A 24,490-nucleotide genomic window follows, 5' to 3' on the forward strand; every position below is an offset into this window, starting at 1 on the left:
CCAGCTGACAACCCTAATGAGTTGCAGAAGCGACATTGCGGTTTAGCTTTCTGGGCCAAGTTCAAAAAAAGTTAGCGCGATATCTAGAATGGCTTGATTATATGTCGCTCTAATGAGACCCACAATGGATTATTTGCTTCCATTTACGGTCTTCTATAGCTTTGTTAGTCACACTATTAGTACAATTATAATAACACAATGTAGGAGAGAGCATCTTCATTTATTAACCCAGCTTTAAATTTATAGAGTAATAAGTATTATTTACCCCTATAATTATTTATTAGTACTCCAAAAAATAATAATATTTATATGGGACTGTATCTGAATTACCTAAATATACCCACGACCTAAAAACTATCATGCTTATTGTTATTATAATGTTAATAAATAAGATAAAATATGTTTTACTAAAGGTACATACTCATTATGTACCAATATGATATATTTTCCTATAATATATGGCAATTAAGTATGTAGAACAGATACTTAAATAACATACTTAGTTAATTGTATATTTAAACCCGAATGGTTGGTTTTCTGAATATTTTACGATAAACAGCAAATATAGATTTAAGTTGCCATGAGGAAGCGGATTAGGCTATTTAATATATGTGACATTATATAGCAGCCGTTAAATTAGCTTTTATTCCTTTTCTACATATATTTTAATTACTAGTTAAATAATCATAATCTGCGTAGGCCGAGTTTGAAAAAATTCTTGACTGTCTATACCGTTAAAGTATCTTAGAAACATATCAGCTTGGGCACCCAAGTCTTAATATTTTGTAAGCCATGTTTCGTTTGGAGGGTAAGATATGGTAGTTAAATAACAAGGTATAGGGACTAATCTTAATCCTCCACGTGCGTCTCATGTGATATCCTACGTACTGTTCATATAAAAAGGCAATGGTTGGGACTTATGTGTTATGTGCTAATCTTTGCCGTACTTTGTTGCCTAAACCACCATTGTATATTTTACTCAATTGAGTATTGTTGAAAGTGCTATAAAATATAAATCGTATATTATAAAGAACTTTCATGATCTGTCAAAAATTTATTCAGGTTGTCTGAAAGAGATATCTTACAGCGATAAGACAGCCTTTTATAATGCACTTTCTGCCTATGTATATTTGTCTTTGTTGTCTTTGTGTACAAAGAATTACTGTTATTGTGTACGAAATTTCAAATTTTGATTATTTGGTTCATTCATCTTTATTCTTGAGATGATAGATTGGTATTTTTAGATGGCGTCAACGTGAAAGGATGATAAAGAAATCGGTACTCAACTTCCGTAGTACAATATATAACTACTGGTATATGTAAATTAAATATACTTTTTTATTAATAACTTCTTATAAAATAAAAGAAAATACAATCAAATAGATTATATTTAGATGTGATGTCCATTTCATTCTAATTAAATTGCAGTAAAGTCACAAAAACCAAGTCACTTATTTGAATGCCGTGCTAAGAATTGTAGATAATTTGTACTTAGCTAATAATAGTATTAGACTATTCATGAAAGTTCAGTCAACTATTGTTTTTTACGTTACGATACGGTAAAGTTCGGTTATCGTGTGACTATTTTCGAATTACCGAAAATTCCTTGACCCAAATTTGACCTTTCGATAAATCAGTCACCAGGTTATTAGGTAAATAGGGTCATTAGACTAATTATGTTTACTATGATGGCCGTCGTTACATAATCTTTGTTTTGTACCTGCTATATACTCGTGATACGATAATATGGGGTTTGTTTAGAATTTATAATTTAAAAGTATAATAAGTATTATGTTATAGTTAACATGAAAATAGGTTCTTCATGGTTACTTCGAAACACTCAATTAACGTATTCTACAAATAATATGCATATATATATTAATATAATATATATATAATATAATATATATATTATTTGTAGGTATTATTAATTTAAATTTATACAATCTAGGCTAATTGCCCGTATTTATAACTGTATTGTGTATAGACCATATACTGTAACTGAAGTGATTTATAAATAAATATATATTAATATATTTACTTATTTATTTTTGTACGTACGCATATATTTTTTAATAGTAAACGTTACACATCATAATCAGGAGTGTAAAATTACAATATCTACTTTTATGTACTGCAAAATGCATATATAATTGTCCATATGACATAACTTCTTTATCTGAAGTCTGTTTCTATTTTATACATAATTTAAGTCATATTGTTGCGATAGAATATCAAATATAGATTAATTTTACTAAAAATATTGCTATTTAACAACACATTAATTAAAATAATAACTAATGTAATCTTGTTTCGTTCGTTTTTAATTACTACACGACGTTATCAAGTGCTAATTATATAAAATAAGCTAATAAGCGCAGTTGGCTCTTAGTAACTGTTTAATTGTGTCCTTACTTAAAATATAATAAGCACGCACATGTTTTTGGTGCTAGTGACGGATATGTGACGTGTAAGTTTGCGTAAATGGGGTTTCGGATTCGGTTTTAATGGCTGGGTCCAAGTAGAACACTGTTTTTTCTTGCACAACATTTTAAAGAGGAAATATATATGTACATCTAGTTAAACTGTTACTAAATTGTTTGAATCGGTACAAATGCCTTACTTATTTCAGATGCTAATAGTTAGCTTTGTCAGATATGTTTTAGTTAAAGGGTGAGATATAGAATTACAGGATACGTATGCATAATTATGAGTTGTAGTACCATGGACGTCAGGAGACACCGCGATGTCCATGATACTAGTATATAGGTGGGCCAACAGCTTCTTTGTTATTTCACTTGCTTATATTTTGAGAAGTTCATCAGTTTGTTAATTCTTTTACAAACATTAGAGTTACTATTTTGGCTATGTTAGCTATTCCGTTGTTACAAATCTTTAAATAATAATAATTTAGAATTCTAGATTAAATATTTGAATATATCTACCCTTTGCTCAGCCCTTAAATGTTTTATAATTCGTAGTATAGGATACCCCATCCCCCTCCCTCCTCTGCTCATTTATTTCTAATATTTAGGAATTGGTGTGATTGTATGAAAATAATAATTTAAATCTTACATTTCCAGTTGTTAATCCCGACGTCGTCCGTTATCCGAATATCGAAAGAGAAGGTTGCCCGTATAATTCCAAATGCAGTTGGCGTTTCCACTCGAGATGAGAGGCACGTGTTCGGATCACTGTTGTCCCGGGACGCCGCATATAAATTGATGACGCACGTATGGAAAGCCGCCAGGCCCGAGTTGGCAACCCCAAAGGCACAGGTAAATAATTTTTAATTTACTTGTAATGGAACACAATGTAATTATTTTAATAATTATATTCATAAAACACTAACAGTAACTAAAGTGTTCGGCAGCGCTGCCCGTGTGTATTCGATTGTGTAGTGATTATAAAATATTCAGTTTAATTAAGAATACCATCGGTGTCTGTAAAGTTCAGTCTAATACGTTCAGTTTAGGATGAATGTATATCTAATTGTGTAAACATCTACATTTACAATATGCTTATCAGTAAACTATGCTACCTTCGCTTTGCCCTTTAAAGTTTGACTCTCATTTCCCCACACATTTTGAAATTTGATATGTCGTGCTTATATTATAGAATGGATAGTTCTTATTTTAGTTAAATACGATATGAGAAGTCCGTCTCGTAAATAACGATTTTCCTGTGTTACCGTAATGTATTTTCCTTCTTTAAAAGGCCAAGGTAACATAACATTATTAGCTAATAATAATAAAATATAAATAACTTCTTGGAATTGCTGTGAACTATATGAGTCCTTAATTTTTTGTAAAGCATTAAGTATTGCAGAAACTACTATAATTAATATTCTGTGGATTTAAGTAAAATACATATACATGTAAAGAGTATATATATCCTATGATTAGCACAATGAAATATCAAAATCTCTGAAAAAAAAAAAATAACTTATAATTTTTGCTCATTAATTACACATTCTGAGTTTTAATTTCTAGTTCTATTCTATTGTACGATTTTGTAAACTTTATCAGTCCTCTTGCTTTTATTTTTATCTTCACAATAAAACTGTGAACCACTTAGCGATTTTATAAATACATAAAGTGTTTCATATATTTTTACTGTTAATTTTCTTGTTTGCCTTGAAAGTGTAGACGTGATTTAATGCGACATTTATTGTAACATGTTAGGATTTAATACTCGTGGTATATTCTTAGTATTTAAGTCGCCTATATACATGAACAGTACTACGTTATCACGTTATCATGTGATAACCATGATACCACTTGCTTGCTTGATACTGCTTGCTATTCCAGAGGATTAAGGTGTCTTGCGTCGTATCTTGTAATTTCATTGCCTACGACCGAAACTCACCACTTACTCAATGAAAAAGACCTTTCATTTTTCATATTAATTTGATCATGTGACCACTCAGTTTTTAATTTTCCACATTGCATCTTCGGTTAATACTGAATTTTATTAATACTTTTACTGACATACCCTTTACAACTGTATGTAATATACTACTAATAATGATGCGGTACTGCTATTTATTTCAATTACAATAACTAAGAACTAAGAAATTCTGATATACCAAAATACTGTGTACGAAGATAATGTCTTCTACATTTACTCGTATATTAATTAGTTAATTAAAATAATAGGTAACAAAAACGTAGTCTTAGTGTAAAAAAATCTTGAAATGTACGACGTCTCCCATCCTTCTAGGAGCCCCCTCCTAGAAGGATATCTTATATTATCTAAAAATCATAACATGTGACAGGGATGGCCCATTACATTGATGAAGTATTACATTTTGTGATGGCCTAGGTGGTCTAGCGATTTAGCACACCGCCTTCCACCGCCACCGCGGGTTCGAGTCATCGTACGAAGCAAACACTTGTATTCATGACTATAATTGTTTCTATCGGCCTGTATATTTTCTAAGTAAATTATATATGTATTTACAAAAACATGTATGTAAATATTCTATCAGTTGTCTGGTACCCTTAACAAGTTCTGCATACTTTGCGACTAGATGGCGCAGTGAATTGTCCAGGATTACTACTATTATCATCTGTATCTCACAGATTAATTTATTGTAGGATTCCCGGACATCAGAAGTTGATTACGGTTCAGAGGACTCGCATGATGAGGATAGCAGTTCGGGAGCCGGCGACAACCATAACCCTGTCACACCTCCGGTGCGCAGGGATTCCGAAACTGGTAAGAGTATTTTCATTGTTTATCTATGGTTTGGTGAATCAAAAACTATACACTCCTTTTTACGAAAATTGCGGGGACAGAGGAGTATGAAATTTGGCACATTTAAAGTTCCTACAGAGTTCCTACACTCCTTCAGAATGCGATTATTTTTATATATATGTTTAGTAAAAACATTACACACACTACCATGTGTTTTACACATACTATATATACACGTATATATACTCTTTCGTTTATTCTTAAAGTCTGTGGTCAAATTGAGAATGGATTAATATTATTTGTCTATAGTCTTACTAAATGATAAATAATTATGGTTGAATTTCGTGTCAAATACACACGCATAGAACTATAATTAATGTAATCTATGACAATAGAACCTCAATAATGTTTAAACTACGACCGCGAGTTATTGTTATTAAACATAAAATGTGCAGGTATAAGTGCATGTGCGACGGTCATCCAACCAGCGCTGCTGACAGGCGGCGTGGTAGGCGTTGGTGCAGGAGTGAGACTGGGCGCGGCCGCGGGGCCCGGTACAGGCTCGCGGCGGTCCCGGGGGGCGACCTGCTGGCGCGTGCTACTCGTGGCCGCCACCGCACTGCTCACTATCTCCGCCGCCCTGCTCTCCTACAAGCTTTACCTGACAAGGCTACATCCACAGGTGCGAAGTTATAATATTCTGTTTTCAAATTTATATTTTTGTTATACGAAGGTTAACGCTTGAATTTAATTTTTCTATAACATTATATTTCTAAAGATTGTAGTCTATAAGGTACCAAATTTGATTGAAATACGTTCATACATTTAATATGTAGTAATAAATATGCAAAGTACATAATAGCTTAGAAAATATCGATATATGCATATAAGTTATATATAGATAAGTTACTACTTTCAAGCTGTTGTTTCGTCAGCTATTACAGTTACATAAAGACAACATCTTAATTTTTTTATTGGGGAAAGTATGAATAATTATTAATAAGTTAATTAAATTATTTTTAGGAGGAACTAAACAAATTGTCCGGCGAGGAAATGTACTCTGAACTGATGAGATGGCGGACGCGACTGCACGGTCGGGCCGCTAACGAACTACATGCCTTTCTTACCACCAACCTGCTTCTACTCACAAAGGTATGCATTATAATGTAAATAATAGCTACACAACTTTATATAGTTAACTAGTTGCTATCGGCAAATGTTCAATTGACTAACAAAATTTCAACCTCTATTAGAGGTATTCGTTTGGACTGTACCACCTTTAATATAATGGCTACACCTATTCTTGGTTGGAAATGAAATCAGTGTGTAACCAACCTCGCTGTTTACTTGTCGAGTACTTAAATCTCCAGATATACAACAGTAGTGACAAGGGGTACCACTAGTTCGATTGTGTGCTCTGTTCATGTCAATAGGCGATAACGATTTCTATCATATTAAATTACATTGTTACTTTCACTTATGTAGCAAGCCGAAACTAATGCAGATTAAACGATTGAAAACAATTTTACAATATTGATCAATATTATAAAATTGTTTTCTACGAAAAGATCAGAATTAATTTTCTTTCCCTTTTTAGCTGTATTGTATATAGTGTTACCTGTATTGTATACAGTAAAAGTGTTTTTGAATTGAAATTATTTGCTTCAGGTGCGGCAGTCCTTAGAAACATTATCAGGGGTGATACTAACGGACATGGGGCATGGTTCATCAATCATAGACACGCCGAACGAGACCGTCTTCAGTTAGCGGAGTCGGCGACAACAGCTGGTGTGCTTGTTGCCGTTAGAATGTTGTGTGCCTCGAGTTAACGATTAGTTGATTTAAGAGTACATGTTCAAGAGACCCTTCCATATAAGATAGTCATTCCGTGTCGCAGTCTCCCTTAAGTTTTTGCGATTATTATTACATTTACTGATCTGGAAATGTATGTAAAAATGGAAAATATAATGAATTATATTCAAGCTGTAACTAGAAAGACGATTTAAAAGTAAATATTTACACATTATCAGAGCAGTCTTAGTAAAATCACTTTATAACTTATTCGATTGAAACTCATAGGCAACTTCTGCATTCGATTAAAAATTATAACATACTTTATTTGAGGAGACATAGAAACAAGGATAGTAAACTTCACTCAATATATGACACATTATATTTAACAATATTAGTATTGATCTCTTTTAAAATGAAAATAGTTATCAGTTCACATCCTGAAACTTATATCGTATTTTGGTTTCAACAATACATACATAAAATGTTACTGTTAGGTATATCATTGCAAGAAGTAAATTAAATGTGAAACCAAGGAAGTCTGACGGACAAAATATGCTAATATTAAGAAAAAGTGTCCACAAAAATGTCAATCGCAATACTTGCAGGCGACTGCGGCGTTTCCTTTTCCATTGGCTGTAAACCCAAGTTTTGGAACTACTAACAACTCCTTACTACAGACAACACTTCTGATAGAGAAATATAATTTCTCATAATGATATTAAGTTCTATTTATGTTGCATTATAAACATATGACAACGATTATTTTTAAATGATTTTGTTAATTATTTCTCGTAATTTATTGTTCAAGTTGTTTATACGATATTGAGGCAACATTGATTATATTTATTTATTGGCTAATTTGTATCAGAATGATGTAATCCAGTATAATAAAACTTCCGTTATCAATTGATTAAACAATTCTTAGAATTGTTTCATAATGTCTGAAGGTCATACATTATCAGTCGCCAAATAATTTTAAACTGCTAACCGCCAGTCATGTCTATACTTCGAAACAATGAAAGTAGGATGATAGATAAGTTTAAATTTTGAAACGGATATGGTGGTAGTTACTAATAAGAGCTCAATGTAGCATTCAGTGGTAGGCATTTATATTTTTTTTTATGTATATACACACAAGTTGTCTGTCGTGTTGTTATTGTCTATACACTGTTAAAATGTATAACGGTAATGAATGTGCTTAAAATATAGCAAGTTCATTACAAATAAATGTTATTTTTAATTTGTACAGAATCAATGCTAGCCTTTTAGCCAATTTAATCTATGGATACGTGAAGAAGTGAATGAGACTGATACAAGTGAATGATTTTGCAATATGTATTTATATCCATGTGAGGCGGTTTTCGATTGCACTTTAAAGGGAATATATAGTACACTTTGACTAAATAACCGCTTAACGTACAAGTACGCTACATTCTATTTATTTCATTTAGTGAATCAAAATACAAATAAGCTCTTTGGTAAATTACTAAACTGCACTTATTTTCTAACTAACCGCACATTTAAATGATAATTGAACTTGCTATATAAATTATCGCGGTTGCAGTAGTTTTGGATTCTTAGTCTGCATCAGGAATTTATCGTTTTAACATACCTATATCTTGGATGATTGAATGTAAGCCAATGTATAAATAGTGTCCTTTATATAGTCAACGTGTACTAAAGCCTCAACGTGAAATGACATGAAAGTAGGTTTCCCTTCAAGTCAAGGATCGATGTCCAAAGAGTTACTAAGTTATCCAATTCGATCATGTAACTATTGAATGTGATGTTAAAATGTACATAAAATTAGTAGTTTTGAAATTGGTTTGTAACGTGTCTAAGAGGCATAACTATGTCGTATTAATTGTGTCAAACACAACGTTAGCTTTAAGTTAGGTTAACGATTTGTTTTTGTGGATGTTGATAATGTAAAGTAATAATAAAATCTTGTACCGCGTTTCCACTAAGGCATGCATTATTTATTTTATATATATAAAACATACTGTGTTATATATATTTCAATCAAACGTGTAAAGCATCTTACTAATTATAATTATTTAGATAATTTCCTTGGTGTGAAGACATTACAACCATTTATTAAAAGTGTACATGTCAACAAGTTTCATATATGTAACAAGTTTTATGCTGTCTTCAGGAACATGTGTCACCTCTGTACGAGTATAGGTGGAAACGGGGTAATATAGATGTAAGTACCAAGAGTCCATCGAGAGTACAAGCAAGATAGACTTTGTCCATTTTTAAACAATTAATGTCTAATATTAATCCAAACCAAATTTACGTCTGTTAGTTTGGCCTTAGACATGTTAGATTTAAGCGTATTCACAATTGTATTAAAGTGCATTGGAACTATTAGTTCATGTTTACAGAATTAAAAAAAAATATTACTCGTATTTATAAGACTGATAACAACATGTCTAATAATTTAGTATATGAAATACATCTATTTATATTTATATTAGTGCAAACAGGTTCATACAGTACGCATATGGTACGTACACAATACAGGAAAAAAATATAATTTTATATGTCATATCGATACTGAAACTGAGTTAATTATACCATGACCGGAACTATGTTTGAATAATGACGGTGGTTATTTCATAAAGGTCTTTATTCACAAAATACAATTGTGAATACGACACTATCAGAAAGGCAGTGGTGCTAGTATTAGATAAGGATAAAGAACCAACATTCCACAGTTGAGCAATATCCCAGTTCGATAACACATTGTAATTTAATTTCAGCCAATATTTATATAACGAACGATTATACAAAGATTGGCTGAAATTATTTTACAAAATCTGCCAAATGTTTTATTATTCGTAATATTTCTTGCCAGTATATATAGTTTCAATTATTTCTAATCGATATTGACACTATGAACTGTCATTGATGAACGGAACATAAACAATTGAAGAGAAGTCATATGGATTATGAGTGTTATTAGTCTAAATAATATATAAGAATTCATATTACAAATATTTTGTTTAGTTTTTTTTAAAGTCAATATGTAATGTTTTGTAATTTTATTTACTGATTTTTTAGACAATCAGTTAAACCATGTAATGTTATAGATATTCATATAACCTAATACAATAATTTCATTAGTCTCTAATATTATTGTAGATTATTCTAGTCTTTGGGAAAGCTCAAACATTCGTTTATGTAACATTGGGGTTAGTACTTAGTGACGAAAATATTTTTTCCATTATGTCCCAAGTACCATTATATTTTTATTTTTTTCATTAAATGCAAATGTATTTAATTGTTTAATTACTATTTTATTCAATTTGATGATAAATAAATAACTTCAAGTATTTATGGAAAATGATGAGTCAAAATGAATTATAGCAATGGCAAATCGTATGGTAATAAGAACACCATAGTATAGCTGAGTACTGAGTTTACCTAAAGGAAAAGTAACAGTAACCTCAAAATGACCGTACCGTAAAAAAGCAGAGCACCAATATAATAATATGTTATGGTTTTAAATCTTGATAATAGGGGGCGCTAGAACACCTTTAAATTAAATTTGTAAGCATGATAGATTAAAATTTTAGAGACTTGTAGCATTAAACACGCTAGTGATTATTTTTGTTTAATAAAAAAGTTTATATACGTATCTCTTGTCATATTTGTGTGAACTTTATTGATTTTAGTCAATGTAATTATATGTTATTGTTGAACACACATGGCCTAATTTGCACTAAATTAACATCAGTGCCAAAGAGTTTCATTAATGTTATTTTATATGTTAAACTACATAAGGCCACCTACCGTCCTTGTGTTAATTACATAATGGTTGACTCAGTTATTGTTACCACAAGATTATAGTAGTTGGTTTATAGAACTTTAAAAGTAGAACTTCCGTTTTAGATGAAAAATAACTACTATTAGTAGGCGTGGTTAAAGATGTTATTATTTATATACTTTCAGTAACATTAGTTATCAAATATAACAATAACACAGTAGTGTATTCTATTATGCACGATGTTCTACATTGGTTACCATTTTTCTATAACATAGAAATTACACAAAATAAACAAGTTTATAGAAACTTGTAGTGGCTATTTTTATGTACTTGTGGTAACGATTCAGAATTATTTTGACATTAAATTATTTGCACCATTAACGATTCAGTTGTAATTATTAAAAATTTGCCAAAGAAATAATAGATAGAGATATCAAATAGTATAGGAGATTTGTACAATATATTATAGTATGTAGGTAGGTAGGTTCATGTTGTTATGTTTTATTTTATTTTATGCGCGTAATGTGTATTAGTGAATCAGTGAGAACATAATTTTTATTATATATTTTATTTATTTCGTAATAATGTGTAACATGCAAGTGGAAAATATTATAGTTTTATTTGAGAGAAGAAAAGAAAGAGAAAGTTCGTTATCAGATTATCCTTAAAAAGCATCGGGGTTTAATTTTTTCACCAGAAAATATAGCCACATTTCGTTCTACCCCTAGCACATTTGCAAATTTTGACTAAACTCAGATATTATGTTTCCAATTTGCAGCCGATTGATAAAGAAGTGTAAAATAGAGCGAAATAGCGTTGATACGTACAAAAAACCAGTACTGGTGTTGAATGACAATAATAAAGTATAAACTGATACATAAAAATAAAACTTTTCCAAGATTATTTTCCACTTGTTCAAATAAGTGCAATCTTATATTCAGTGATTAGAATTTATATAAGTTGATTTATTTCTACCGCGTAGGAATTGTTGACGTGTTTGTTTGTCGCTCATTTTTGTATATTTGTTCAAAGTTATGTATGGTTAGTTTGTTGTTTCTTGTAAATAATAGATAGATTGAGTTAATTGAACATAAGTTGGTTTTATTTTTTTATCTAACCAGTTAGAATAAGTCCTTTAAAACGAATTACAAGGAAGAAGAATTGGAAGAGAACATTAATATTAACACCGACTTTTTGGTATTGTCTTAACTAATATGGGATAATTGAGAATTGAAGTTGCGATTGAAACTGATTTCAATTTACCTAGTTTGTTTCCTAATTTACGTTGTTATTTATGTTTTCATAGTTTAATTTAGGATGCAGCACGAGATAAATGTCATATGAATTCCGTTTGCATGATTGAGAATTAAATAATAATATCCCTGGACAATTCACACAGCTCCATCTAGTCCTAAGCTAAGTAGAGTCTGTGTTATGGGTACTAGACAATTGATATAAATACATAGAAACATTAATTTTGATAGTACATACTTAATATACAGAGAAAAGACCCATACTGATATCTACAATCGTACTCATGAATACAAATGTTTGTACCGTGCTAGAAATCGAATCTGAGATCATATAATACAGATAGAAGAAAAGAATTAAAACAACATGATATTAAAATAGCAATCTAATTGATATAAATATAGCGAACTATTGTAATAAACAACCAATTTTAACATTATATAAAAATTATATTATTACAAATAATATCTCAATAAATTAATTACATCATGTATACACATTTTAAATATTCAGTATATTTATTGCGAATATTAAATGGAAAGAAACGCATCTAAGATTGATACTGACAACCATCTAAATAGAACAACAATCGTATGAAATTTGAATGTTAACATTTTAACAATAAAGAAAAACAAATACAATTTAAATAGTTCAAACATGTCATGGCTAAACAAAAGTTTCACGAACACGCCACTTGAATTTGATATCGTTAAAATCAATCGGTAGATTTGAAAACAAATTTTATGGTAGGTCTCCAGCAAAAATGTCATATCATCGCCAAGCAAGGTGGTTTTTGCTTAGATTGTACAGTAGATATTTGATTCTTAACATTGAATATATTCATAGGATAAACCTAAGCGTTTTATTTAAATTAAACAAGTTTATATTATTGCATATTGAATAGTGCCTTCGAGTTATATATTGTGTTTTATGTTTTTTTTATCAGAATGTATAATTACATGCGTGCTATTTTCATAAGTATATTATCCGATCAAAAACATCATTACTCTCGTTTTTGTTAAACGCATGATTTTACAATTATTTCTTTTTAGACAATGTTCTCTGTTTCTCAGCATGTTGGACCAGTTGTTTATCAGTAGCGAGACCTTTTCTGACCCTGACCGAGTCCACGTAAGCTTTGGCTCGGTTCACTCCGTCCCATTTTTCTCCCCATTGGAGGTATTCTTCCTCGGTGCGCGGACGCCAGAACGGGTCGATATCTACTACCTGAAATATACAAAGTAATAATTGATAAGTAAATATTCCACTGATTTAAAAATAATTTACAATTATTATTATAAAGAATTTATCTTCTTATTTATAAAATCGTTAAATCTCTAATAATTTTTTTTTCAATGATTGTACAGCCGTTTTTGTCAAAAGGCAACGGATAGAGAGACAGATTTGCGCCTTTATAATACTACTATGGATATTAGGTATTTTTAAATTTTCGTATACATTATTAATATAGACATAAATATATATACATAGTTAAATGGGTTTTAACAAGTAAAATTGGTAAAAATCTGCGTGAAAGATACCTACCTATGCATTTTTACTTAATAAGTAACAATGCATAAGTAGGTTAAAAAGTAAAAGTTTACTTAATAAGTAAGCTTACTGTTACATATTATGTATTACAGGACAGTAAGCTTAGGTGGATGACACCTTGTGATCATCATAGAGAAGGTGATTATTAATTTTACATGCCAAAAATATACTCCTGCTATGCTTTTCTATATTTTATTATCGTTTAAGTTGGATATGAGTTGATAATACATTGGATTCCTTCCGGATGTTGAGTTAATTACATTTTAAATCCAATAAGAATACTGAAAAAGCAAGTGTTTTTATCTTAATATGTTCTCAAGTACCTAGTTCTCAAGCTTCTTTGCTCAACACAAGTTATATATTTGAGGTCTTGGTTAAGTAGTAGGTACCTATTCAATTTTTGTATGCAATTGTCGATCAACATAAATTTTCATAAATCTTTCGACGTCATAAATAATATACAGATTCCGTCTAAAACTACGCCATTATCACGGTTGTAGTTCTTTTGAATTACTAACCGATAATTGATTTTAAAAATTCTTTAGTTATAGAAAATAGACTATAAAACAAGGATTTTTTGTCATATTTATGATCCCTACAATAAATGTTCACTATAAACAATGTAATTCTAGTTTAGAATACAACCGTAACCTTACCTCCCAGTGACTGAACAGTAATTGAGGTGCGGCCAGACCAGACGTGTGCGTCCTGAGTTCTAGTGCAAACTTAAAGCTTTCAGCTACGGGCAATAGCGCGCGAACTCTGAACGATGCCGACCCACCCTGGAGATCACTGGCGATGACGCGTCCACCACGGCGACCCAGCGCCGCATACAGTTTGCCTGTAATCGAGAAAAAAATATATAAGTATTATAAAACGTAAATACATTTTTAATAATGTTACTTAATTTATGTTTTTTGATAAATATATTCCAATCTGTTTTTATTACAGTGTTATTACAGTTTTGCAGTGTCCCTATATCTTTATTTATGATTGACTATTGCATAAAGTACTGAACTTAATGTGGCAACGACATCCCGTTATATTAGAGGTAAGTAATGTCCAAGATACAAGGTTTTTCTGACAATGAAACCGATTTTTGACATCTGATTTCATTTCGGCAGAAATAACAACATCGCGATCTGATTACCTACTACCGATATTACATGTAATGTCTACCGATATTATATGTAATAGTAATATTAATCTGCATATTTTCCTAATATAGATATACTTATAACAGCAAAAGGAATTCGCATTGCCTTTAGCCTGGAGACAACATCATAAAGTCTGTTGTCAGATCACTAATAAATTATTCGCAAAATAATCCACTGACTTGCAACTAATTCAGTATTTTTTATGCTACACAATCACTGATAAACGCATCCGCAACTCGTGATCAGGGAGTGAGAAGCCAAAAAAGTTACACCGCAAAAAGTTCGCTTCGTGATGTCATGTTACCGGGATTTTGACAAATATTCAGTGGTCAGTCGCGTAGAAAAATTCCTTGCTTCTTCACAGATTCGTTGCGGCCATTTTGAGATGAAAGGGGGGGCTTCCGGTCACGGGCATCCGGTTCATGCGGTCACGTCCACGGGATGGCTCACGATGAAAAACTAGTTCGTATTTGCCCAATAAATAAGAGGCTTTTTGTAACATCACAACATATTTGAACTTTCAACGCGCTAAGAATGTTGGATAAAAAACACATATCATCGCATAACGGGATCTGTACGCTTTTATAATTGTCAGGATGGTCATTTGTAATTTAGACAAGTATTTGTAACAGATAAAAATAAACGAACTTGTATGGTTGCAACAAAAATGTGAATTGGGCCAAGTTTACATCATTGCAATTTTATTGTTCTTATGACCTGATATTTATTTATGTTAATGTCTATTTACATAACGTAAAAATATGTTACTTTAATATCTTTATATTTATTTTTTCTTCAAGATACCTAATTAATAATAAGATACCTAATATATATTAATTAATTAATTCAGTTATTCTGGAATGTTATTAGTAATATCATCAATTCCATATATTTTAAATACTAACACTGTGAACATAATTCTACATACATTAGGTTACTTATCCACTACTATCTTATAGATGTAACATATCTATCTAAATGGTAAACAATTAAAAAGTATTTAAAAGTAAGTAAAACAGTTCTTTTATTCTCTGACTTTCACTTGTAATCTTACTACTATTGCCTTTTATTAACATTTTTATTTATATACATATTTCTTATTGATATTTCATAATTTTATAATGATCATATAAAAGTCCGAAATAACTTTGATACATTAATCTTGACAAATTACACATGATAAAATATGAGGTAAAGCTTGTACTGTGTCGAATTGTAGAGAACTAGATGTAGTAAGTACTTAATACATTTTAAAGTAAATACATACTAATACACTGAGAAAAAGAAGACAATGTGTTGTATTTGCGAAATATTTGTTTAGTTCGCAAGTTTATTACGACAATAAAAGTTTAGTTAAATATCCACACGACAATTGATGTAAACGAAGGCTGCGCGCAATTCGACGCGGCAGCGGTTGAGCGTTTTGGAGGAGCAACTTGCTGCGGTTTCGTTTACTAAATAATAATTACGCATTATGAATGGTCACTGTTGACTTGCAACGAGTTTGAGAAAGTTTGTTTTCGTATAGAGATGATTGGGGACAAAATGTTCACATACGCAGGTACTACTTTTGCATTAATTAAACATGACTCAATATTACCTTTTATATCAACATAACTTGTCTTGGACCTTGTCCAATTGTAAAGGTCAAGAATATTCAGAAATGCAATTAAAATTCACTTAGTGAAATATAAAAATAAATAATTGATGTTAATTTTCGTATATCAAGCTTGATTGTTGCTGTATTAAATAATCAAGAGCGAAATAAGTTCGTATATTTTTTATTTATTTTTTACCAGCTATGCCCGCGGTTTCACTCTCGTGAAATTTATAGCCTATATGTTATTCTAATGTATAAGCTATATTGCTGTAAAGTTTCATTATAATCCGTTCAGTAGTTTTTGTGAGAAAAGATTAACAAACATCCATCCATCTCACAAATTTTCGTGTTTATCATATTAATAAAATTATATTACGATGCGTACTTTCTTAAGGGATAGAAACGAACAATTTATTTTTGTATGTGATCACACAGTTTCTATGAAGAAGGCGAGGTGGTAGGCTCGCCCACTACTTTAAATATACCTGGTGAAATATGGCCATGTCAACTATTGCGTTCACCATCGACAGTTGAAACTACCCTGTCTACGTCTTCTGGGATAACAGCCGTGAAGATAAGTTACGTAAAATTTACAATCGCTAATGGATGATTAACGAGTAGTTGCCAAGGTTAGCCATTATGTTTTTGTAGAGTATCCCGCAGTACCTAGTAAGCAGGCCAGTCTCACCTATATGTTTTATATATGTGATATATAGGTATATCACTTGTTAACAGATAACGGGTGATAACCCGTTGCGCCCTATATTCACATCCGTTATAACGGAGTTGGGCTTCCGAAGACATCCTCCAGATGCTGTATGGGTACTTATTGGTTTGACGTAATTCATAACAGCGTATGTATTAGAAATACTAACCATTAAAAATCATATGCACAGGATTAAAATTTCATGGAAACTAGATTCTAGCTTAATATAATGTTATTTAAACCAACGAAGCAATTTAAAAATAAGTCTACTATGTACTATGTCTTGGATGGATAAATTAGATGTATTATTAAAATAATTATGTGCTTAATATTTAACTATAAAGTTTTATTTAGTCACAACCACATTTTAGTTTCCTGATTATACCAAAATTGGCCTCGTGTGTATGTGATGTAGCTAAGAGTTTAATGGAGGTAAAGTTAAATAAAGGGAAAGGGAATGAAATATTTAAGGGAATTATGGAAAAAAATTAGGAAACTAGTAGTAGACCATGTCCGTAGTCTACAGCCTAGATAATACACATGGCGTTTTACTAAGATATACTCATGTATTGCAGATGTAAGATATTCATGTAAGATATACTCCTCTAGAATCTTGAATCTTGACATTTCAACAAGAGATTTAGATTTATATTCGTATAGTTTGGAGAATATACCACAACGCTGGAATCATAGCGAATTACGAATTATTTTAATAATTATTTATTGAACATATCCAGTATAACATAATATATATCACATATTAGGCTAATAATATTAAGCTATAGCTTAAGAAAAAATAGATAAATTATTTAGATAGGTGAAGAGAAGCCTCACTTCTAAATGGAAGAGACATTCCGTTATAAACATCAGAAGTAGATTGTGATGCTTTATGTCGCCAATTGGGTTTTTCTACGAGGCACGTCTGCAGAGAGGCGGCGGATGTTGGGCAGTTAACGCGGGTTGCTACGGAAATGGCGCGACGTTTATTGAGCAATGTGAGTATGTATTCCTTTAGACTACCCTTTAATTACACCATAAGGCTGTGCTACACGGAAATCGTCTTAGTCTCCAGTTTGACATGATAACGTAAATGGCAATGTCATATGTGAAGTCCATGGAACCGTCTAGTGTTACCATTCCAGAGGACTAAGTAATGCCTCAGTGTCAGTAACTTCGCTGCTATATTTGACTCTTTAATCGAATGATATCTTATAAGGCAAGCTACTTGTACAAAGTATACCTCGGTAAAATTAATATTAAAGAGTTTGTCTGTAGATTTTGCTCTGGCGGCCGACAAAACATTTTTACTCCCTTCCTGCGGCGAGCGGCGACTTCCCGTCACGATAAGTAACGCAAGAAATTAAAGCGATCGGATGTTGAGGGTATACGTTAATAACATCTCTCAGCTTTCCGTTTAAAAGTAAGAGTTCTCTTAGGATGTTTTGATGACGAACAGTCGGGTTCGGAGTCATTTACAAATTTAAAAAAGAGCATAAAAAGCAAAAATAAAACGAAAACCTTGTGACTGTAAATATACAGTCATAAGGTTTTCGTTTTATTTCGGTACACGACAATGAAAAATGGACAACATTTTTAAATGATCCAAATAATCTGACTAGTGTTTAATTAAAGCACAGTTTGTCTATAGGAAAATTACCTTCAATAGTCACAACATAGTAATTTCTATTGATTGTAAAAATAATCACGAATATTAAAATGTTAAAAACGTTTCAGCCAATGTGTATTGTAAACAAACAAAAATAATGTAGTAATGAATTATTATTCTTCCTTTGCCATTGAAGTCTTACTTTTAGGAATTTGCTAAAATCTTTTATGAGTTTTTTTTTAATTCGATGCTTTTTAAAAGATTTATGAGTATCAAGATATCCGATCGGGAAGCGGTTCTGATCTCATCCGCCTGATACTCTATCCACATGCCGTTAAGAAGTTATTTCCTGCGCAACACCTGTCAGCCCACTATGAAGACTGGCTCATGGAACGTTTAGCGTAATGGCTTTATCTACTCGCGGATAAAGAACTAATAACCTATTAAGTAAATATTTTAAACAAGGTCTACTAAAGCCGGTGGAGAAATATGACATTAATGAAAACATATTTATTTTAAAACAGATTACACATTGATTAATATAATACGTACTCAATTAGTAAGTAATTATACAAAGACGACTACTGATAAACTAATTTTTTTATAAATAACTGCATATAATACACACAGATCAATACATATTTCTTAAGAGTCGGTAACGCGCACGTGATATCTCGATTTAAGGCGTATAACGATTTACCATCAAATGGGCCGTATGCTTGTTTGTCACAATAGTAAAAAAAAGATATAATAATTCACAACCTAATGATTTACAAACGTCCATATTCTGTGTGGATCAAACCTAAATTCATTCATTCCGATACGAGGGAAGCATGTTTTCGGTTTTTAAACATAAAGATATAACGTCTCGATAATATGTCTTTTTTATCATTGTATATGTAAATAATAATTGAATAAATTAATAGAAATCAATAAATTCACAGATGCTGCTTGTGTAATTCAAATAAGAGCTAAGAAAACTATTATTAAGTTATAAAGATTCTTATTGGCACGCATTAACGTCTCACTGTAGGGCACAGGTCTCTCTCCATAATAGGTGGTTATTAGCCTACTATTAGCAGCCTATCCAAATGGCACTGATACACGATATTGTTTTCAATTTTTCATCTCTTATAATGCTTTAAACTTCCTAGTCGATACTCTTACGATATATTACAAAACAAAACTGAATTTGTTCCATTTTATTCGACATGCAGGTTGTAACTATTAATATCTTGGCCTAAAGGGACCACTTTTAATAATGTATTTTAGTTATCATATTCTATTTTTTTTTTTTTTAAGCTTTTTATTTTAGTTCTTAGTTTTACAATTTTTTTTAGTTATTTTTTAAAAGATAATATGAATAATTTAATCTAATTTTTTTTATATTTTTTAAGATAATTGATTTAATTCTATAAATACCGGCATGTATTCATAGAAACAACATTTACATAAATTTACACCTACATGTAGGTATAAATGAAGGTGGGATGTTGAATTAATTAAGTGTTTATCTATTTATGTTTCAGACATAATCTGTAGATGTTATCACTTATAAGTACTACAATCTAATAAAGATTCTTAGTAAATATGTAATGTTGTATGTTTTGAATATGTTTTCCTCTTAATAAGGTGGCATATTAATTAAATGTTTAAATGAAATGACGACCAGATTATGATCACGACTACCTTGTTATATTTATCAATAGTAACAAGAGCAGTGTTATTTGTAGGTGTTTTTAAGCGTTGTAATACAGTCTGTATCATTTTTGCCAAATTTTTGGCAAAAAAAAAACATCACAAAGTAATCAAAGATAAAGAAAAAAAATACTGAAATAATAATTTAATTAAAAATGACACAAAACTATGTACTTATCGCTAGTTGGCAAAAATAATCTGTCATCAGATGATATATTTATAAAATCGACAATTTAAAGAAGGGGTTTTTTAAATGGATGAATATGGAATAAGTAATAGAGCAGGTACCTGCTCTATTACTTCTAACATCGAACCTGCTCTATTATTCGAAGGACGATAGGATGAGCATGAAGTCAGGTCATTTAGTCTATAGTGGCGAAATCTCGAGGTTTTAATCACAACGGGGGAGACCGCATGGAAGTTATTCTAATAGGTTATATTACTAGCAATGAGGCCACTAGTAATAATTCCACTATCACGCTTCTAATATAGATAACTTAATAAAATGACTAAAGCAATAAAAATGAATTGGATATTATTTTCATCGAATTTTTCTACATTCTTTAGGTTCAACTCAGCATATTTTAAGCTTCCATTTTGAACTGTATTCAGTGATCACACTTCACGTTTCACCATAAATTTTCATATCTACTTTCAAACGTAATCTGATCTTTACGATTTATTATAATATATATTATAATATAATTAATATTATTATAATATAATTAATATTACATTATACAAATAAAGTACAGAAAATAAATGTGACAAGTATTGTATAAGATTGTAATAATATTCATCTGACTGTACACATAAGCAGTTTGGTTATAATTTGTGCTAAGTTTTATAAAGAAATACTAATGTTGTTTAATTAAACATCCATATACGCTGCAGAGGAAACAGTGGGTTTGGAGAGTGGGCCGAGAATTGAAGTCGCTACCCTATGCAGACGGGGACGTGGGTAGTGTTAGTATTGCATAAGACCACTGCGCAATTTGAACTGCTTTTTGACGAGTGCAGTAAGGTTAAGGTATGTGACCTAAGTGTAAATACGTAAGTAATATTTTGTGTGGGTTTCCATTTCTGAAGATGCATAAACTTTAAAATCTAGTAGTAACCTATGATTTATTCGTCTAATAATAATATATATGCATTGGTAATCAGGCTGATGGTTGTACTTATTGACTTCTGAACATGGTAGAATCCATTTTTAAACATAATTTAATGTATTATCGATAGTGTATTTCTGTACACTTATTTTAAGTATCATTAAATGTCATCGACATCAATGTCGTTTATAAACCGATTCAAAGTTTTAAAAATGCTGATTCAATTTTAAATGTTAGCGACTGTACGAGTTTCTATAGTTTTTTCTAATTCTACTATGCGAAGGTAGGTAGGCAGTGAATACAAATACACTCTAAAAAGCCAGCATTTACATTTGATAAAAACAAAATTAATATAATGTATAATTAATTTCTATGCAACCCATCAACACTTCATTGCTGTAAATAAATCTTCCTAGATAGAGGGACGCTGTAAAATTATCTTTAACCAAAAAAGCAATAACCAGAGTTATGACAGATCTATATATAGAGCCTATAAGAAAATATTGTGATATATTAATAAAACTAAAAACAATCCACTGCAAAATATCGCGTGTTTACAACTATTAAAACTTTTGGGGAAGTTCTACAATGAGAGTGAAACAATAAAATGTTTGTAAAACACACGAAACTTCAACTTGGATGTAGTTTAGGGGATCATTTACGTGTTTAGCAGTTTTATCTAGATGGGAATGACAGTTCGAGGCTAGTTTTAATCGTTGTTAACACGAATATAGTTTGTTATGACTTTGTAAGTAATTAGAAGCAGCTACGACTAAATTGTTCGATTCCATTACAACGACATGATAAACCGAAACTCTACTACTTTCAGAGATTAAAAAAAATACATATGAGGTACGATTCTGGGATGTAATTTGGATAACCAAAGTTAGACTTAATAATTAGATATCTAAAGTGAATATCGATGAAACCACTATTTTCACAGATATAGATTGTCTGGTATGAAGGAAGATATGGTCTGAATATATCATTTGTCATAATCATCAATAAAAAACGCTACTAATAGAATCATTGACCTCATGTACAAAAAAATACTTTAACATATTTTAAGTTATAAAAACACCTAAAACCACATCCATTAACAAAAAGGGTGAGGAATACAAAAAATATGTTAAAGCCTTAACCGGATTTCTCACTTCCCAGTAAAGAACAATAAGGACTTATTGCAGGAACTACAAAGGACTGGAGTGCGCGTGCCAATCATTTTGTCTTTTTCACACTTTTGTAAGATGCAAAAACTGCTGACCACTCGAAAACTCAAGTGTTTTATAGTAGGGTTGCCAGTTTATGGCTGTCTGTACACCTTTTTGTTTCTGTACAATAGTATCCTGCAACCAATTTTGGTATACGCTTGTCGTTTCACCTCTTTACTGGAACTATTTCGTAATCCGTTAAATATCGCAGTTATTTTTTTTTGTACTTACGAGCCTATGAGGCCAGCGGAGAAGTCTGATCAGCGAAGGAGATCAAAAAGGAATACTTTCTTTATATTTCATATTCACTACTAAGGTACAACTTAAAGAAAACTTTAATTGCTGTAGTTACCGATGTACTGAAATCAAAGCTCAAAAAAGTGTACTATAGGTGCATTGTTTTATTTATTTATGTATTTATTTATTGGGAATGTGATTTAGTCAAGAATAGAATAGCGGTAGTATAATACAAACAAATATTTAAAATAAAATAAACTAACTAAAGATTATAACTAGTATATTCTATTATTATTAAACATACGATATATTTAGATATGTTAAGATAAAGAATAATTGTTTTAACCTGACAACCCTTGTAAACTAAATTTCAAGCAGTTGCATTGTCTTGTGCCTCATCCAGTCACAGACAATGAACTACTTACGTTTGAGTGCAGTACTGTATTTTCTTTATCTCATATAGCATTGTGTAAGTACTTCAAAAGTCAGGTTATTGCGTGATTTAATATTTTATCTTCACGGAAATTGTGTTATAATCTTTACCGACTTCTCCGGTCTTGAATAATAATTATGATTTATCTAGAATAATAAGTGGTAGGTATAATAACTATAAAAGATTACCAACAATTCAAAATTACAATAAATCGTCTATTCGATAAACACATTTAATCATAAAGGCAGGATATCAAAATAATTAAGAAATTAGTTCTCTTCAAAGTAAGTTAGAAAACGTACAATAATAAACAAACATCTAGTAATCGGTGGGGATTTCTTACAATTACAGTAATTTATATATAACACATATAGCTCATATTATGGAAACACTACAGCCAGTGTAAAATGAATCTCGTCACAACATATTCGTGTAAGTCTACTGTATATTGATTATTAATTAGAAAACGCACATCGTTAATTCTAATCGTATAGGCCTACCGATAAGATGTAGACACAGGAATAAATAGAAAACATGAATATGAATATTCGACATCCTGTTGCGAGCCCTTTAAATAAACATTTCAGTGGAATTGACTGGCGTTGGAGTTTGTGTAACACTTGCGTAGGTAGTTATCGTTAAATTCTATAATCAGTATTTTTGCTGAAGTGCAAAAATGCGTCGTTGATGAATATTGCTTCAGTATCCCTCTATTATATATAATAATATATAGGCATAGATAGGCACAGTTGGCTTATAAATGAGGTATTGTGGGTGACCAATAATATTGGTTATAAAATGACTACTAACTATAAGTTGTTATGGTAATATGACAGTTATTATTGGATTGGTTGAATACTTATAACTTATAACATACCCCCGTTCTTATTTTAATCAATTGTCCCGTCAAAAATATGCAAAAAAAATTATGTAACACAATTATTTCCTCCAATACCTACTTGGGGATTTCTTTTCAGTATAATAATGTCAACACTAGGAGGCTTAACTCTTTCATTCCTTTAATAGGCAGCTGTAGTAGACAATAATTTAAATTAATCATAAATATTATATTTCCCAGCTGTACCTAATCATAGTATGGTGTCGTAATCGGAGACATTTTCTTGAATGTTGATGTAATGAATGAACGTAATAATACTTGCTTATAA

General features: G+C 31.0%; 2 protein-coding genes across 2 annotated transcripts in view; one reads left to right on the forward strand and one right to left on the reverse strand.

The window, feature by feature from the left end:
• The window catches only part of LOC131854486 (uncharacterized), a 68,096-nt gene extending 59,379 nt beyond the window's left edge, over positions 1-8,717 (forward strand). The window contains exons 8-12 of the mRNA XM_059205615.1: positions 3,084-3,278; positions 5,100-5,220; positions 5,655-5,881; positions 6,223-6,351; positions 6,868-8,717. Of these exons, the coding sequence (XP_059061598.1) occupies positions 3,084-3,278; positions 5,100-5,220; positions 5,655-5,881; positions 6,223-6,351; positions 6,868-6,966 (771 nt within the window). The 3' untranslated portion in view covers positions 6,967-8,717. The remainder of the gene's footprint in view (positions 1-3,083; positions 3,279-5,099; positions 5,221-5,654; positions 5,882-6,222; positions 6,352-6,867) is intronic.
• Positions 8,718-13,028: 4,311 nt separating this feature from the next.
• Positions 13,029-24,490, reverse strand: part of LOC131853591 (elongation factor-like GTPase 1) — a 113,481-nt gene continuing 102,019 nt past the window's right edge. Inside the window, exons 10-11 of the mRNA XM_059204536.1 lie at positions 14,224-14,408; positions 13,029-13,243 (exon numbers count right to left, since the gene is read on the reverse strand). Coding sequence (XP_059060519.1) covers positions 13,055-13,243; positions 14,224-14,408 — 374 coding nt within the window. The 3' untranslated portion in view covers positions 13,029-13,054. The remainder of the gene's footprint in view (positions 13,244-14,223; positions 14,409-24,490) is intronic.

This window comes from Achroia grisella, unplaced genomic scaffold (assembly GCF_030625045.1).
Source record: "Achroia grisella isolate CSIRO2021 unplaced genomic scaffold, CSIRO_AGI_Agris_v1 utg1186, whole genome shotgun sequence".
In the NCBI taxonomy this organism is placed as follows: Eukaryota; Metazoa; Arthropoda; class Insecta; order Lepidoptera; family Pyralidae; genus Achroia; species Achroia grisella.